The sequence below is a fragment of the Mytilus edulis genome, chromosome 14 (assembly GCF_963676685.1).
Source record: "Mytilus edulis chromosome 14, xbMytEdul2.2, whole genome shotgun sequence".
NCBI classification, from domain to species: domain Eukaryota; kingdom Metazoa; phylum Mollusca; class Bivalvia; order Mytilida; family Mytilidae; genus Mytilus; species Mytilus edulis.
Window position 1 is genome coordinate 14,141,061 of NC_092357.1, and position 19,008 is coordinate 14,160,068.

At 30.7% G+C, this 19,008-nt stretch overlaps 1 protein-coding gene across 11 annotated transcripts in view; it reads left to right on the forward strand.

The window, feature by feature from the left end:
* LOC139503614 (advillin-like) overlaps window positions 1-18,419 on the forward strand; it is a 56,520-nt gene extending 38,101 nt beyond the window's left edge. For 8 of the 11 annotated variants that reach the window (XM_071293423.1, XM_071293430.1, XM_071293424.1 and 5 more), the window contains 18 exons: window positions 345-455; window positions 1,621-1,727; window positions 2,038-2,116; window positions 2,573-2,671; window positions 3,046-3,190; window positions 3,677-3,777; window positions 4,161-4,298; window positions 5,782-5,868; window positions 6,278-6,349; window positions 6,677-6,868; window positions 7,260-7,315; window positions 7,845-7,938; window positions 9,156-9,245; window positions 11,082-11,195; window positions 12,081-12,203; window positions 12,795-12,866; window positions 13,201-13,311; window positions 15,371-18,419. In XM_071293423.1, the coding sequence (XP_071149524.1) occupies window positions 345-455; window positions 1,621-1,727; window positions 2,038-2,116; window positions 2,573-2,671; window positions 3,046-3,190; window positions 3,677-3,777; window positions 4,161-4,298; window positions 5,782-5,868; window positions 6,278-6,349; window positions 6,677-6,868; window positions 7,260-7,315; window positions 7,845-7,938; window positions 9,156-9,245; window positions 11,082-11,195; window positions 12,081-12,203; window positions 12,795-12,866; window positions 13,201-13,311; window positions 15,371-15,484 (1,905 nt within the window). In that variant the 3' untranslated portion in view covers window positions 15,485-18,419. The other 3 variants (XM_071293433.1, XM_071293432.1, XM_071293434.1) reach the window with 3 other exon arrangements.
* Window positions 18,420-19,008: the final 589 nt, after the last annotated feature.

A 19,008-nucleotide genomic window follows, 5' to 3' on the forward strand; every position in this document is an offset into this window, starting at 1 on the left:
TAGTCTGACAGATAACCAATCTATCTGTCTGTTGGACTAGGGTACGTCGAAAGGAAAGAAGCATACATTACTAAACAATGACTTCACTGTTGAGCTAGCAAGCAAGCTAACTAAAGTATTACCTTTAGCTACAAACTCATTCAAATCGGCTGTAATCTTAAAACCATGTTGTTAAATCTGCAAAACAAACCACAAAAATTGATGCTCAAAAATAAAAATATCTTTACGATAAATCATGTAGAGAGAAGCAAAAGATACAAGAGGAACATTCAAAATTATAAGTCGAAAATAAACTGACAAGATCATGGCTAAAAAAAAATCTAATTTAATATATTTATATGTAGGGATGTAAGCATGCCAGCAGTTTACGAGACGAGAGAGCAGGTAAAATGAAAACCAACATTATCATCGTAGAAGACGGAACAGAAGATAAAATGGACCCAGATGAATTAAAAGTAATTTTATTTATTTGAGAATTTCATTGGCTGTTTATATTTGTGTGGGAAATGCTGTCATGAAATCTATCATTGTCATATGATTGACATGTGACAATCTTTACCTCAAAGAAAATCAAAGATTGTAGTATTTGTCAAATCAACCATCATTTTCTTTAAGGGTTCTTATACTTTAGGTTATGAATCATTTGTGGTAAGGGAAAGGTTATGTAATGTTCTAAGTATAAGGGTAAGATTTTATTGTTTGCTGCAAGTCAGGCCTAGGTTAAGGGTTAGTTTAGTATAGGTCTATGTAATTGGGACCCATAAAACTTAGAAAAGGCCTTTAAAAACAGAACTATTCTTATTTCAAAAGAATGTGTTTATTGATCATGCACTACAAACTTAAAAATTGTAAGTGTTCACAATGAAGTTTTGTATGATATATGAGTCTTAATCCAAGACAATAAAGATATTTCATATGTTCAAATTCTGAACTGTTACATTAACAGTTACAAAAAGTGATGATGTCATGTCCCGGCATGCGTTTCTTACCACAACATGTTACAAAAACAAAACCTTCAACATTTCATTGGCTGAAACGGATTAACATTAAGTTTTTGAATGTGAAGCAAAAGTATTTGTCTGCAGATAATAGACGTATTTACACTTGTATGCAAATTTGTCCGCCTTTACATAAAATCACACAGGTTCCCGTAAACTTTGACATCATAATTTCAAATCTTTGACGTCACAATTTAAAAGCGATTGTTGCTGGACATCAAAAGTTGATTCGGATTCGATCTAAGGTCATTCGGAGGCAAGATACAGCTAAATACCAAAAGTGTAAATACGTTTATAGCAGTATTCAGAATGTTCACAATGCTAATCTTATTACAGAAAATCATGGGGACATTAACTGGTAACTGACGATAGCTAGACCTCAGCCAGCATATAACAATTTATTTTCACATTTGGGTTTCTGACAGTTCTGGCCCTTAAGTGTTTAAAATATCTTTGTTGATTTCATTGTGCAGGAATTTCAAAACCTTGTTCAATGCATTGAAATGGACAGGGAAAAATTAAGGTAAATTTTATGGAAAAAGTGTTTTGAAAAATGTCTTAAAATACACTATATAAACATGCATGTAGTTTGTATTAAGTATTTTGCTATTTATAATTTCAGATGTTCTCACAACATCTTCCATTAAATGAGAGAAATGAAATTCAATCAAAAGAAGCTGGAGGATCAGATGACAAAATGGACAGGAAACATGTCATCAAATTATATGTGTAAGTCAAATTGTTATTATTTAAATTTACACTCTTCATAAAATTATATGTGTAAGTAAATATGTCTCCTAATTACATGTGTAAGTAAATATGTCTCCTAATTACATGTGTAAGTAAATATGTCTCCTAATTACATGTGTAAGTAAATATGTCGCCTAATCACATGTGTAAGTAAATGTGTCTCCTAATTACATGTGTAAGTAAATACAGTACTGAGGCGTCACTTATTTTTATGGGTTGAGGAAAATTGTTTTTTTTAAGGAAATGATTATGAAACATCTCTTAATAATTTAATTATTACATTTTACAGGTGTTCTGAAGATGAAGGTACACTTAAAGTATCTGAGGTTAAATCTGGTCCCCTGTCCAGGAAAGATATGAATTCTGGCGTAAGTATCTGAGGTTAAATCTGGTCCACTGTCCAGGAAAGATATGAATTCTGGCTTAAGTATCTGATTCTAAATCTGGTCCACTGCCTAGAAAAGATATGAATTCTGGCGTAAGTATCTGAGGTTAAATCTGATCTACTGCCTAGGAAAAATATGAATTCTGGGGTAAGACGGACAATTGATCTAATAATTTATAGTATTATTCACATGCATGATCACTGTAAAAACTAGGAGACATTTAGAAAATGCAAAATTTTAAGTAGATTTGTTCATCTAAAATTTTTTGAGAAAACAGGATAGGTTTTGCCTTGTTGAAGGACTTTTTAGTAGTGCTTTGTTATTTATCATGATAAATGTCTATTAATGGGATTATATTATATGTTCATTGATATAGATCTATAGGATGATTGATACAAGTTTTTAATTCAATTATTTTTTATTATTTTTGTATTTCAGGACTCCTACATTATAGACAATGGTAGCCAAGGTTTATGGACCTGGATTGGTAAAGGCTCATCAAAGAAAGAAAGATCAGAAGCTATGAGAAATGCAATAGTATGTTGTTTTAGGTTTTCAATAATGGCCTTTTGTACTTATATAAGTTGCAATTTGAATGAATTCCTCTAAAAACTGTGGTTAATTGTTATTTTACTTTAAAGGTAAAGCAAAATTGTAAATTCAGAAATTGCTTCATGCATGTCTGATTCCAATGATTGAAAAATAGAGTGAGATTAATTATTACAAGATCACGATATGCTTCCTACAAAGTGCATGCTATCCAAATTTAAACAAAATCGAAATTGTATTATTGTTACAGTAAAAGCATCTTAACATTTATTAAAGGGTGGAGGACCTACAGATTATAAGTGTTTAGTTAGAGACATATATGCATGTCCACACTGATACTGCAATATGATGTTTATTTTTAGGGTTTTATAAATAAGAAAGGGTTAGATCCCAATACTAGTGTAACCAGAGTTGTAGAAGGTGGAGAACCAACAGATTTCAAATGTTTATTTAGAGACTGGCCACAACCTAAAGTTGAAGGAAAAGTTTACAGTAGAAATAGAGTTGGTGAGTTTTACAAAATGACAAATACTGGAAACTTGCATGTATTTTCAAAATCTGGGGTTTTTTTTCCAATTGATATTTTATCCATCTGTTGATTAAACATTTTCTGAGTGGACAGTATTATACCCTGACAACCTTACTGCACAATTTCTGAAGTTTTTCTAATTTTAACCAGAAAGATTGCTTTTAAAGAATTTAAATTTTCTAACTAGAAAGGAATAATTTTAGATCCAGGATAATTGAAATATGAGTGAAATGAGATGTAAAACTACGACCTACAACAAAATTTAAACAAATCATATATCTCAAGGCCAACATACAATCTTCATCAAGGGCAAACAGCCATGCATTATTATGCCTTAGTCTAGAAAGCAGACCAGACACAAAGACCAAATTTTAAGAAAAGACCCCTTGTACATGAATCCTGATGACATTTTACAATTACATGTGGAAGTGTCTGTGATATCATACTCTTGTATTTTTTTTCAGCAAAAACAATTCAGACTAAGTTTGATGCTACAACACTTCATGAAAACAGACAACTTGCGGCAGAGACACAAATGTTTGATGATGGATCAGGAAGAGCTGAGGTAATGTTAGTCTGGGATTATAGCTTACTTAGAAAAACATTATAGGGAGGGAAGTTTTTAAAACCTGTTTTTAAATGACATCTTACCAGATGGTCTTAAACAATGAGCAAACCCACACCATTGTGCTATAAAAGGCTCCTGCAAAATGAGAAACAATTCCTTGTAGAAAACAAACAGCCTGATTTATACTACAACAAAACACAATTACAGCAGACAGAAGTTAATGACGTCTACAATACTTAAAAAGAGGTTCCTGATCTGGAACAATCACATAATGTGGTGGAATGTAGCATGTTTGTTAGAATTTTGTCGTGCCTATCTTGTGACACTCAGTGTAGCAACAACACAACTTTATAATAAACTTATATTTTGATGCATTGTAGGTTTGGAGAGTAGAAAACTTTGATTTGGTTCCACAAGAAAAGCATCACATGGGCAAATTCTTTGGAGGAGATTGTTATGTTATCCAATACTCATATCCTCATCCAGATAACAAAAATCATGTCATCTATTATTGGCAGGTAAGGCCCTCCATTAAGATTTTTATGTTTTGCTTAAAATACAACTTATTTACCCGAAAATTGGATATAGAAGCACCTAAATTATGTTATTCTTAAGGAGATTCGCAGGTACAAAAAATTAAACGTTTATTTTTTTCATTACAAATTTTTATTATTAATTGTTACTTGATGATATGGTACAAAAATCAACCAAAAAATAATCTATATTCGTTTTGGCCCAAGATAACTTTTTAAAATATGTTTATATCATTGAAAAAAATCCAAATTATCTCCCTTTGGTGAAAAATGAAATTTTTTGCATTAAAATTGAAATATCTTTTTAAACTCATCGGCATGATCAGTGACCTATATTTTTTATTATTTTTTTTCAAATAAACTGTACTTAAACTAAACTGTTGTAAAATTTAAGTGATTTCTGTAATTTAGTTCTTTTTTTATTTCGATATTACCTTTTTTTCTCCTATTATATAATTAGTTCCACAGAATATAGGATAAAGTTTATTTAAAGAAAAAAATAGCAAAATCCTATATGAGAAAAAAAATATTTATACCCGCAAGCCCCCTTAAAAGAAATCTTTGGTTGCAGTTAAAGCTTATTAGAACAAATGACTTTAAAAATGAAAGCACAAAGTTTAAAGATATAATATTTTTATTGATTAAGTATCATGAAGAAAAATGTATTAAGCCAGAAATTGTAACAATTTTATAGATGGGTTGTCACATTCAATTTAAAGATATATAAGCTATACAAATTTAAAAGAAAACAAACAAAGGAGTAGGTTCAGTAAGACCCCTTTTTGGCCCCACAATTAAGCAGTTTTGCAAAATTGTGAAAATGTAATCTTTTAGCTATTTTTTGGAAAGTAGAATGCTTCTGCTACATAAATATGTGCTGTTTTTGACAATACAATGCACATATATCGTGTACTAGCATCATAAAGTCATGCTAAATTACTGAAATCTTCACAATTATAGCATTTTAGTTAAATTTTAGACGGTTTCCGTCTTAAATGAAAGTGGCCGCATTCGTGTTCATTCATAATATTGAAATGTAAGTTGTATTTGATGATAATACATAACATATATAAAGGTTGAGGATGAACACGGATGCGGCCACTTTCATTTTTGACGAAAACCATCTGAAAAGTGACGTTTTTTGGCATATTTGATAGATTTTTCATGTTTAAGCTTCAATCGGAGCGTTTTTAATGACTGAATCAGTTAAAATCTTCAGCATAAACTAATCGAATCAATTAAAATAGACACTTAAGCATTTAAAAAGTGACCTAAATATCTCGTTAGATGAAACTGAAATTTGGGGCCAAAATCGGCCCTTACCGGACCTACTCCTTTGAATAATTGTCCAGATTCTTTTGGGTCTAAAATTTTAAACGAAAACATCAATAAAAGAGCAAACAAAATTTGTTTAATTTCATCCTGTTAAATTAACTTTTTATTCAATGTCTGTTATTGAATCTTTCAGGGAGCAAAATCGACAACAGATGAGAGAGGTACATCAGCATTGAAAGCTGTAGAATTAGATGATGCTTTAGGTGGAGCAGCTGTGCAAGTATGTATATATGTATTAGATATAAAGTATTTATTAAAGTTCAATATTACAGTGAAAAATTCTTTCTGTATTTTTTTCCCTATTAAGGCCATATTTATTATACTTCTAATTCCTCAGATTTTTGTATTCAGATATTTTCATGTGCAGAGCAATAATTTTCTATTGATAAGATTTGTTAAAATCTGAAAATAATTGTGATAGTATTATTTATAATAATTTTTGCCATTTTTCATAGCACAGAAATGGGCATGCAATTCTTTAATTAGATAACATACCTTACAGTAACAAATTAAGTAGATGATTACTGTTTTGCTTGCATTTGAAAATGAAGAAAAAAATATATGTGTGTTACAATCAGAATGTTAAGTTATTATGATTTTAATATTGTATCATTGACTTTTAATTCCAGGTACGAGTAGTACAAGGGAAGGAACCAGTACATTTTATGGCTATATTTGACGGCAAAATGATAATCTTTGAGGTAAGGCATTTATTAAAGGTAATTTAAGTAACACACATAGGATGACATTATACCTACTATATGTATATTACAAAAGTAAATAATCAAATGATTGTTCTTCGCATCTTTTGCAAGTTATTTTGATCATGCAAATATTAAACTGTCCATTAATATGCAAAGGTTAACCTGCCCCTCTAAAGGCTCAAAGTTTGTCTAGAATTTTTCCTACACCACCAAAAATCTGCAATAACAAATCTTAAAAGGACGATTGTTAGGAAGATGAAAAAAGCAAAATAAAACCTGGCATATATAATAAGAAATAAGAAAATACCTTTTTTACTATTTCAGGGAGGAAAAGCTGGTTGGGAGAATGGAGAAAAGAGCACGAACGGTCCTGGTGACACGTACATGTTACAAGTCCGAGGTACAAATCCCCTGAACACTAAAGCAGTACAAGTGGACTTAGATGCAGAATCACTCAACTCTAATGATGTTTTTGTAATATTCTCTAAGAAAGCTATTTATATCTGGTCAGGAAAGGTAAGTTTACTATCTGGATATGTTTATGCCCTGTCTACTTTAATAGGACAAAATTATGTTTTCTGGTCTATGCATCCTTCAGTTTGTTTATCTACCCTGTAGTATAAGTTAAACATTCAAGAGGTATGTCCATTTACAAAAGAAAAAAATGCTGATATATTTGTTTTCAGTTCTATAACTTAAGTTTGCCTCAACCAAATGTAATGAAACTTGTACACATTACTTTGTACCAAAAAACTCAAATTAAATGCAAATTTTGGGTAGTGTCACTTTTACTGTTTACAGTTCAAAACCTTCCATGCAGATAATAAATATATAGTGCAAGTATTTGGGATTGGAAACATATTAATGTTAATTTTAGTTCTGAATCTTATTCGTCATTGTTTTGTAGGGTAGTACAGGTGATGAGAGAGAGATGGCCAAGAGAATAGCAAGTGCTTCTCCTAGGTATGACAAATCTTTTTAGTCTAGTACTGCAATGATAATATAACAACCCAGGTCAATGGTGGGGGGTAAAGAGGTGTTTGTGAGTAAATGAAATGGCCATTTCATGATGAAATTTTCTTTTTTACGTCTTGCCCTTTCTAGCCCATTTTGCAGTGATTTTGTTTTGTCATTTTGAATTTTTGCAAGTGCATTTATATAAGGGAAGATTACTATTCGAGTTATTTAATTAGGCCCTCATATGAATAGCTTGCAAAAATTAGTTGGCTTACAGTAGTTTTCACATAGCATGAAAATAGAATTTGAGCACCTGCTTATAAGACTATAAAAAAAGTTCATATTTTAGATTTATACTGTCACAGATTAGTCACTGGTAGTCAAAATGTATCTCCATACACTTGTAACAATTCACTATTTAATAAAAGCAGATGCTATTAAACAAAATAAGCTACAATTCATTTCGGATTAGACAACAACTATGAATGGAGGGTCAAACTTGCTTTAGTTCATAGAAATGTGAAATATTTTCCAGAAATCCTACAATGGTATTTGAAGGTCAAGAGAAGGAGGACTTCTGGACATGTTTAGGAGGAAAGAAACCATACTCTAGTGATAAAAGATTACAGGTATTTCTTCTGATTCTAAATGTTTTATAAATTTACTGTTAAAATATTGACTGCTGGACTAGAAAACTAATATTGACAAACTGAAGAATCTCTAACTGTGTAGTGTATCTACTTAGAGGGGGGGATAGGAGGGGTCCTGATCCCGAAATCCTGGACTTAAAAAAACGAAATCCCGAGGTCCTGAATTTAAATAAAGTAAATCCTGATGTCCCGAAATCCGAAAAAAATGATTCCCGGATCCCGAAAGGGTCAATCCTGAAATCCCGAGCTTAAAAACACCCGATCCCGAAGTCCCGATAAAGGTTCTATCCCCCCTCTACTTACTAAACTTTAATCTATACTCAAACATTATATAGCTTCAAGTTTGTTCAGACTTGTGTATAAGTAACTTAATTTGTGTCTATCATTGAATGATGAATTAAGTATTAACCCTACTCATTATAGTGTATTTACACCACAATAAGAATGATTGGACTTGTGTATAAGTGACTTAATTTGTGCCTATCATTGAATGAGGAATTATAGACCCTACTCATTATAGTGTATTTACACCACAATAGGAATATGATCAACTTGACGAAAAGAAGGATCCCCCTTTAAACGATACTAAAGATAGAAGTTACTGTATAGAGGGACCACTCCTTTTACGATACTAAAGATAGAAGTTCTGTATAGAGGGACCACTCCTTTTACGATACTGAAGATAGAAGTACTGTATAGAGGGACCACTCCTTTTACGATACTAAAGATAGAAGTACTGTATAGAGGGACCACTCCTTTTACGATACTAAAGATAAAAGTACTGTATAGAGGGACCACTCCTTTTACATTCTCACTCTGTTGTATAAAATCAATAACTTCTTTGTTACTCAACCCCTTGCCAAAGGTCATGGTCATTTTGAATGAGTTACTTTAGTAGGCTACTATACCAAATTTGTTATTTTTGAGGTTTTTGGAAAATAAGTGTGAGATCAATTATTGCTGTTTCTGAAAATGCTAGACACAATTTAGAATAGCAAATTTAAATAAGTTTTAGTTTTTTGCAAACCTATCCAGTAGCAATCTTCAAAAAAGATATAAACATCACAAAATTTTTGCAATCAAAATATCATCTACATTTAAAATTTGTTGTTAAGGTATTTCAATTTTAAGCCATTTTTACTAATAGTTATTTGATTAAAGTATTTCAATGTCTAAATGACTGTTGTCTGTTTCAGGAACCTGACAGTGGACATCCTGCTAGATTGTTTCAATTGTCAAATGCAGCAGGTAAATTTACCTGTGATGAAATACCAGATTTTGCACAGGTAAGAAATAACACTTTATGGATTACTATCTTTGTCTTTGTCTGCAGCTCAAAAATGATGTCCTCCTTATTTATTCTATTGATGATTTCTAATTAAATTCCCCATTTTACCAAAAGGAAGATATTATTATCCCTCCAAGGATATTGAGTCCCACTTTTCTTAGGAACTACAAATAAGAACTTCCTGAAACTTATACCAAGCTTCATGATGAAAACATGCTTTACTGTAAGATGTGTTTTCACATTAATTACTTGTCAACCTCCATGTTTTATTGTTGATATTCATGTTATTATCAATTATCTTTGAACTCTCAATAGTAAAAAGATTTTATAATTATCTATAATAGAAAAACAAAGGACATGGGTTATCCATTCAGGACACAATATCTGTACATGCACAACAAAAATAAACTATTAAATGAAACAACACCAAATCAGGCAGGGTCAAATTAAAACATACAGAAAGAAGTACATATTGAAATTAAAATATTTGATTTTCAGTTGGTTTCGAAGAAATTAGAATAATTTGTATATGAATTATTTATGTATATTGTTGTATTTATAGCCGGATTTAGTTGAAGATGATGTGATGATATTAGACGTGTGGGATAGTGTTTATATCTGGATCAGCAGTGTGTAATATGATTTAATGTATTTTATTGTATTTACAGCCTGATTTAGTAGAAGATGATGTGATGATATTAGACGTGTGGGATAGTGTTTATATCTGGATCAGCAGTGTGTAATATGATTTTATGTATTTTGTTGTATTTGCAGCCTGATTTAGTGGAAGATGATGTGATGATATTAGACGTGTGGGATAGTGTTTATATCTGGATCAGCAGTGTGTAATATGATTTAATGTATTTTGTTGTATTTGCAGCCTGATTTAGTGGAAGATGATGTGATGATATTAGACGTGTGGGATAGTGTTTATATCTGGATCAGCAGTGTGTAATATGATTTAATGTATTTTGTTGTATTTGCAGCCCGATTTAGTTGAAGATGATGTGATGATATTAGACGTGTGGGATAGTGTTTATATCTGGATCAGCAGTGTGTAATATGATTTTATGTATTTTGTTGTATTTGCAGCCCGATTTAGTTGAAGATGATGTGATGATATTAGACGTGTGGGATAGTGTTTATATCTGGATCGGCAGTGTGTAATATGATTTAATGTATTTTGTTGTATTTGCAGCCCGATTTAGTTGAAGATGATGTGATGATATTAGACGTGTGGGATAGTGTTTATATCTGGATCGGCAGTGTGTAATATGATTTTATGTATTTTGTTGTATTTGCAGCCCGATTTAGTTGAAGATGATGTGATGATATTAGACGTGTGGGATAGTGTTTATATCTGGATCGGTAGTGTGTAATATGATTTTATGTATTTTGTTGTATTTACAGCCTGATTTAGTAGAAGATGATGTAATGATATTAGACGTGTGGGATAGTGTTTATATCTGGATCGGCAGTGTGTAATATGATTTTATGTATATTGTTGTATTTATAGCCCGATTTAGTTGAAGATGATGTAATGATATTAGACGTGTGGGATAGTGTTTATATCTTGATCAGCAGTGTGTAATATGATTTTATGTATATTGTTGTATTTGCAGCCCGATTTAGTTGAAGATGATGTGATGATATTAGATGTGTGGGATAGTGTTTATATCTGGATCAGCAGTGTGTAATATGATTTAATGTATTTTGTTGTATTTGCAGCCCGATTTAGTAGAAGATGATGTGATGATATTAGACGTGTGGGATAGTGTTTATATCTGGATCAGCAGTGTGTAATATGATTTAATGTATTTTGTTGTATTTGCAGCCCGATTTAGTAGAAGATGATGTGATGATATTAGATGTGTGGGATAGTGTTTATATCTGGATCGGCAGTGGTGCTAATCAACAAGAGAAGAAAGAAGCAGCAAGACTAGCACAGGTATTAACGTCAACATTTATTATCCCACTTTGAAAAGTGGCATACACTGTTTTTCCTCTGTCCGTTCTTCAATCCGTCAGTCAGTCCACCCAATGAATATTTTTGTCGCATCTTTCTCGGGAACAACAACATAAGGATTTCTGAAATTTGGTTTGGTAGTTTATATTAGTCAGCTATACATTGTGATGCATTTTCAGATTCATCACTCAACAACTTCCTGTTTACAGAAATATTTTGGCTTGAGTATCACCACTGCTCACAGTTTCATTTTTTGTCCCACTATGCAGACAGTTCTAGTTTAAACAGAAAAAAAACTTGCAGGACAAAATATTTAGGTGTATCAAAATAGAAAAATGAGATGTGGTATGATAGCCAATGTGAAAAATATCCACCATAGTTCAAATGAAGTGGATGTAAGCAATTAAAGGCAACCATATTGCCTTCAACAATGAGAAAAATCCATACCTTATAGTCAGCTATAAAGGCCATGACATGAAAAAATATAAAACAATCAAATTGAGAAAACTAATGACCTAATTTGTATGAAAACAATTTTCCAAAAAACAACTATGACTAACATGAACCAACAACAACCACAGAACTACAGTCTCCAGACTAAGGATAGGTACATAAAGAATATGGCACATTTAAACAAAATTGCCTTAAATTGACAGTTTTATGTCCCATAACTTGGGGAAAAACGAAACAGAAAATTTCCCATGTCAAAAGATAGGTTACTCTAACAATTCCAGCAACTGTGTAAAGTTTGAAGTAAATTGATCACAACATGACTGACGTATTAAAATTATAATATTTCATATATATATATACCGGTATACACCAATATCAAGAAATGGCATCCATTTACATCTGGTATTTTTTCAGGAATACATTGACACCGATCCAGCAGGCAGGGATCCAGACACACCTATGTATATGGTAAAACAAGGATTGGAACCCCCCACTTTTACAGGGTTCTTTGGAACATGGGATAGAGATATGTGGAGCGTAAGTAATCATCATATTATACATACCTGCCAAATTTTCAAAATCTCTATCAGGGATTTTAAGCTCAAGAGGATCAAATACTCTAATATATATTGTCATTTATGTTTTTAATGTACTACTTTATTGTTTGAATGAGTATTATATTTAAACTTAAATTACCTTTTAAAGTGGTACATAACACTACAGGGAGATAACTCTATAAAAATAACACTACAGGGAGATAACTCTATAAAAATCAGCTGAATGATTTAATTACATTTTATTGCTAAGGAAATATCAAGCTTCTCAATGATCAAAATAAGTGTTTGTCTAACTACTATATATCCAATGAAATTTTTCCTATGAAGTGTGTGGTTCAACTTTTTTTTAATTTTATAATTTGTCAAAGGATAAAAGTAAGTAATTGTGTCAATTTTACGAGCCAAATTAGTTTTAGTTACGGTGTTTGGTACCACCTTAACTCATTTGTATGATCAGAGTAATTATGCATTAATACTTCACATGAATTTTTGTTTATTATTGTGACTCTCACCTAGTCGCATTATTAGCTTAAAAGAAATCTAAAATTATTTACATTAATTTTTATTTCAGAAAGGACAATCATACCAAGAATTAATGCAACATTTAGGGGATGGAAATGAAGCCTTGACTTTAGTTAAAGCAGTAAGTAATACATTTAATAACCTATAATTCTTATATAAATAATACCCAACAGCCTCTTTTTTGTGATGTCTCTGGAAAAATTAAATTGATGCAGGCAGTAAAATTGTAATCCATTAAATACCCTATAAATAAATAATACTTGACAAAGCCTCTTTTTATAAGGATTTAGAAAAAAATTGCAAAAAATAAAAAATAGAGAATGAGCTAAACAAAATAAAGAAAAATTTCCTTAAATTTTAAGCCTACAGAAATGAAAACCTACATGCAGACCCCATGATATACTGCGTTGATATACATGTTGAAAAGTTTACCATGTCTTATCTTCTTGTTTCAGTCTGATGTCAATGGAGATTTTAGTTATGATTCTGTACCTAAATACCCCCTAGAACAATTAGCTGTGTCAGCAGAAGAACTTCCAAGTGGTGTGGACCCCTCATGTAAAGAGGTAGGTGTTTATAAATAGGTTGAATTCTAATGTTATAGTTTTCATATGGCCTTATTCATAATTTCAAATTCCATTCTACTGTGAATTCATTAATATTCGTTGGATACCATTTGCATGACTATTTTTGGGATACAAGGAAACGATGGATTTCAATGTTACAATTTGGTGTATGATTATATGCAGACTTTTTGAAAACAGCAAAATCAAATATCTACGCAATGCAAATTTTCCTTACTCCACGAAAATTGGTACCCACAAAAATAAATGAATCCACAGTAATTGATAACATTCTGTAAACTCAATACTGTGGATTCATTTATTTTAGTGGATATCAATTTTCGTGGATTTCTAAAAACTTGCAGATTCGTGGATATATGATTTACTGGTTTTGCCTATCGATGTATACACAGGCTCTTAAAAATATGTTATTCGTTGAACATTTGAATTCCTGGTTCACCTGTACCCACGAAACCCACGAATATTAGTATCCAACGAATAATAATGAATCCACAGTATCCCTTTCATGATTTGCTAGTGTCACCCTACACTAAACATTAAAAACCTGATTGATTTTATTTATTGTTGGTGTCTTATGCCACTTTCAGCACATTGTGATGTGGTAGTCAGTTTTTATTGGGGAAGGAATACTGACAATCCTAGTCAATTGAGATTAGAGTGGATCACACCTGCCACATGCAAGATTCAAACTCATAACTGTAGTGTTGATAAGCTAGTGTTGTGTTAGATGACTCTGTCACCAAAGCCCTATTAAAGCCTGAATTGTATGAATTAGAGAAGTCAACGAGTACTCAAGTACTCGAGTATCGCTCGGTAGTACTGAGTATCGATTACCAAAGAGATACTCCACTAATCTGTTTCCTATTAGAATGGTTTTGTTTTCTTACATTTAAATTAATTTAATTGAGAGCAACTCCTGGGATTTTAAATAGTAGTCAAAAGTAATAAAATTTAAAAACACAATTCGAATGTTTGCATTTATTAGTTATTTAAAAAAAATCCAAACAGAGGTATAATTATGTAGGATATATGGCACGAGCATTTTCCCTAAGGCTGGCCATGCTGACACTTTTAGCTAATCTTAGTCTATTCCCCACCTCTGTACCATAAAAGCATATATTTTTTACAGTATAACTATTAGGTACCTATTCAACTGAGAAATCACTACGTCCCAGAAAAAGTTGACAAGATAATTCAAATTAAATAAAAACAATTTTGTTGCACCATGTGCTCTGCAAATGATTAATGACATCTAATTATAACCCATTTGTTATTCATTAAATGTGTTTTTTACGGTTCCCAAATACTGTTATTTGAGTAACATTTTTTCTATAGATATTAATTACTAGTAATTACATGATTAGATTATAACCAGTTTACACAATTGGTCCAAATAGTCAATGAGGAGGCCCCTCATGGGGGGGGGGGGGGTCCTAGTAATCACATAATCACCATTTTTTTGCCAATATAATCACATAATCATTAAATATTTGCTTATCTTTAGTAATCAAATAATCATAAACTAAAAATACAGTCCTAGGTAATCAAATAATCATGAAATATTTGGCTTAATAATCAAATAATCATTATAAAAACGGCCAAGTAATCACATAATCAAAAACCCCATGAGGGCCCTCAATGAGCTATCACTTATGGTATGATATGCCTGGGACTATTATCTAGTCCTAGGTAATAATGTTGATCATAAGACAACGACACACAACACATAAATAGTATAATTTTGTGTTTTTATTTTGTAAAAGTTAGTACTCGCGTATCGCTCGGTAAATCTTACGAGTAATCGATTAGAAATTCTTCACCGAGTTGGCATCCCTAGTATGAATACATAGAAACAAAAAGATAGATGCAATATAACAAAAGACAACCAAAATAGCAGAACAAAATTCAGAAGTCAATTGTGCTGAAGGTGTAAAATGTATTCAAGTTATTTCTGTATAAACATATATACTAAATTACTAGGTAAATGTAGACTTCAGAAATATTAAAGCCAATTTATTTATTTATTATTTGTTTATTTCAGATCCACTTAAGTCCAGAAGACTTTGATAGACTTTTTAAAATGAAATACCAAGATTTTGTTACAAAACCACAGTGGAAGCAACAAGAATTAAAGAAGAAATTTGGAATCTTTTAAATTATCATGCTCACTCTAATTTTCCAGGAACTGCTTGGGATTATGGGATATCATTTAACTGACTGTAATCCAGATTGTAATCATGTTTTTCATTGGTCATGTGACAAATTCAACCAATCATGTTTTCAAATTTGTTCATTACCCATAATTCAGTATCTGGATAGCAATAATGTGAAATCACTTAGTACTTATGAAGTAGTTTTTCTGTATTTGATTGCAGATCTTATTTTTATGCAACTTTTTATTTTTTTCTAATGGTTCATATAAATACGTAACTTTAGTAAAAATAACAGCCACATTAAATTATTTCGTTTGAAACTATATAAATGCATGGCGTACACAATTGCTCTTTACTTGTATGCAAGGTAGAATTTAAAGTGCTTAAGTGGTGATTTGTTGATAAATGTGTCCATATTTTTTGACATTCCAAATTTTAATCTGTATTGTCCTATTATATTCAAGTTTGATTATATACCTTAATTTATGAAGAAGTACTAATAATTAGATATATGTGGTTTTTAAGGGAAAAAGGACTTTTTGTCTGCTTAATACATATCTAAATTTATGTTTCAAATTTGTGATGTTTTTTGTTACTTTTCTATAAGTAAGTCTTTTTATGAATTGTTATTTCTGTTGAGTGTTATATATATACAACATATATGCAAATATTTAAAACAAAATATCATTTTATTCTATATATTTAAGTTTTTCTAAGAATGTTGTTTTTATATATTTTTTGCTAAAATAATAAAATGGAGAAAAATATAATTCAATTGCTGTGCAGACTTTTGAAGATTTTAGCAATATCATATTGAAGATAAATTGAGTTTTGTTTGCAATTAAATATTTAAAGATGTGTTGAGCAATATATCAAAAGAAATAAAGCCTCCAATTTTAATAAAATTACATTTCAAGATAAAATCTCGAAATTTGATTTAATTACTGGTATATCTACAGCTCTGACTTTTTCTGTCTAAACTAAGTAAGGAATTTATTTATGATTGACATATTTCATACGCCCCATGCTTGCTAGTAATTGATAAAAATTAGCAATTATAACTTTGAAAATCATGCATTTATAAAACATCAAGTTTTAACAGGGTATTTTGCTATTATTGGTATTGAATTGAATCATTTAGCCCTTTACAAGAAAATTGATCTATATCCCAACTTTCTCTTCCGCCACCCATTGTACTTGTAATTAGTACTGATAAAAAACAAACCAGGTATTTTGCTATAATTGGTATAAATCTTTTAAGTGCTTTGCAAGAAAGTAGATCTTTATCCCAACTTTCTCCTTCAGAGCAATGGTACTTTGAATCAATATTTGGCCGATGTGTGGTCAATGCCCTCTATCCTTGACCGATGTATTAACTGACAGCTATAGTTATTTGGAATCTCAGACATTTCTACAGATAAAAGACATTTCGTTTTTTTCATTACAATCATATCATTATGTGCAATAACAGTTATTACATTCCAATAGTCAAAATCAAACATGTTGTGTTTTGCATGCGTTTAATGTGTATGTACACATGTTTAAGTGTATGAAGTGTATGTACACAATTTTAATTACATAAATTATGTATATCAATGCTGGAGTTGGGTTCTTGATTTGTAGATATTTTTTTAAGAAAAGAAGAAATTGAAAAGTGATGATTTTTTTAGTCTAGATATTTTGTATGAGAAGAAGAAATTGACAATAAATTGATATACTGTTAACCAACAAATTTTCACATCGTTTGCAAAAAATAAATGATTACAAATATGTAAAACTAGGACTTTCTCTCTTATAAATATATATCGACAAAGTTAGATAATCTTGAATGTATTAAAAGGGAAAAGAATCCCCTGCAGTAAGTTGGTTTACAGATAATGGTTATTGAAGCATTAAATGATAAATGTTATTATGATATGTAATATGGTATTTTGTAGAAGGAGTGTTTGATGCTAGCTAGCAAGGTGTCCTTCCAAATTGCTAAGGCTTTCAACTGCATTCACAAAAATAGTGTGCTAGTATGTCCTATTTCAGTTATTATGTTGTGAAGGTTACATATGAATCCTATTTTTCTTGTGCTTTGCTTAATCTGCTACGTAAATAGAATTTTCTACAAGAAAAGAACAAAGTTTAAGTGGAGTACTTTTGCACATGTATTTTATGGGCTCTTTGTTTTAAAAAATGTTATTTTAACAAGTGCATGCTGTTAAACAGTGCTTGGTTTTATTAACAGAACATTCCAGATATACACACTTATGATATATACATATGCAATTAAAACTTTCAACATTCCAGTAAGGTTATCTTTAAAAAAAAAAAAAAGCAGATCTGAAACACATATGTTCTAAAAAGAAATATTACTGAATCACGAGGGGAGCACCAATAAGCAGTATATTCATCCAATTAAAAACCTAAACAAATTACAGGATAAATTCATTTAGGTGAAATGAAAATGTTGTTATGTACACAATTTATGAAGAAACTACTTAAAATAAGATTAGAAAATGTTTATCCAAACAGCATCTTGTGGTGAAAATTCAGTTTCTTTTTTTACTTGCATAATGAGTTATCTCCCTTTGAACAAGAGGCTTCCAATACCTTGATCTATTGACATATCTTTGTTTTACACAAGCCGCATTTTGAACACTTATTCTGCATATTTTCTCAATAGCAGCAGCCAATGTATTCTATAAGCATAATTAATACAGTTAATGAGGTTTTTTTTCTCAACAAGACTCCCAACCTGGTTCTTGATGAGACGTTTTCTTGGAAACAAGAGGCCTACATGGGCTGTAAACATATTAACACTTTTTGTTACCTATTTTTTGCAGGGTTGTATGTTACTGTTATATGTTTGAACTTATTTACATCTACTTTGTTTTTTTAGTAGTATTACAAATCTATATAAATAAAATGTTATATATACAGAGATAAAAATGTTGTTTTGATATTTGCACCTCAAAGTCTTTTGGCCCTAGTAAACATTTGTGGAACCTTCCTATTCACTCATATTGTGAACTTCTTGGACACAAACAAACCTCTTACCAAGTGGATTTTTTTCAAAATCTAAGTAAAAAATCTAACCCTAGAAAGTTGAATATTGAGCCAGTGATCATAGACATGTTTGTGTTTATTCCTGTATATATTGGTGGAATTGTTACAAGGAACTTTTTTTTTTTTTTTTTTAATTTTTTTTTTTTTTTATCCAACATATATAATATACAACAGTACAGTTATCAAACAGTAAGTTCATATATATGAATGTTATATAATACAACCTATCAGAAAATGTATAGAACTTAAAAATAACATTTTGTTGGAATTTTATAATTGTATCTTATTAAAAAGGACATACAAAAAAAAAGTATAGAGAATTAATAAATAAAAGAATTAAAAGATGATTAAGAAAAATAAAAAAAATTTAAAAAAACAAAACAAAAAACAAAAAAAAAATATAAAAAAAACCAAAAATTTAGTTTGATGTCTGCTAATTTTGTATAGTTGCTAATCCACCAAATTATCCTGT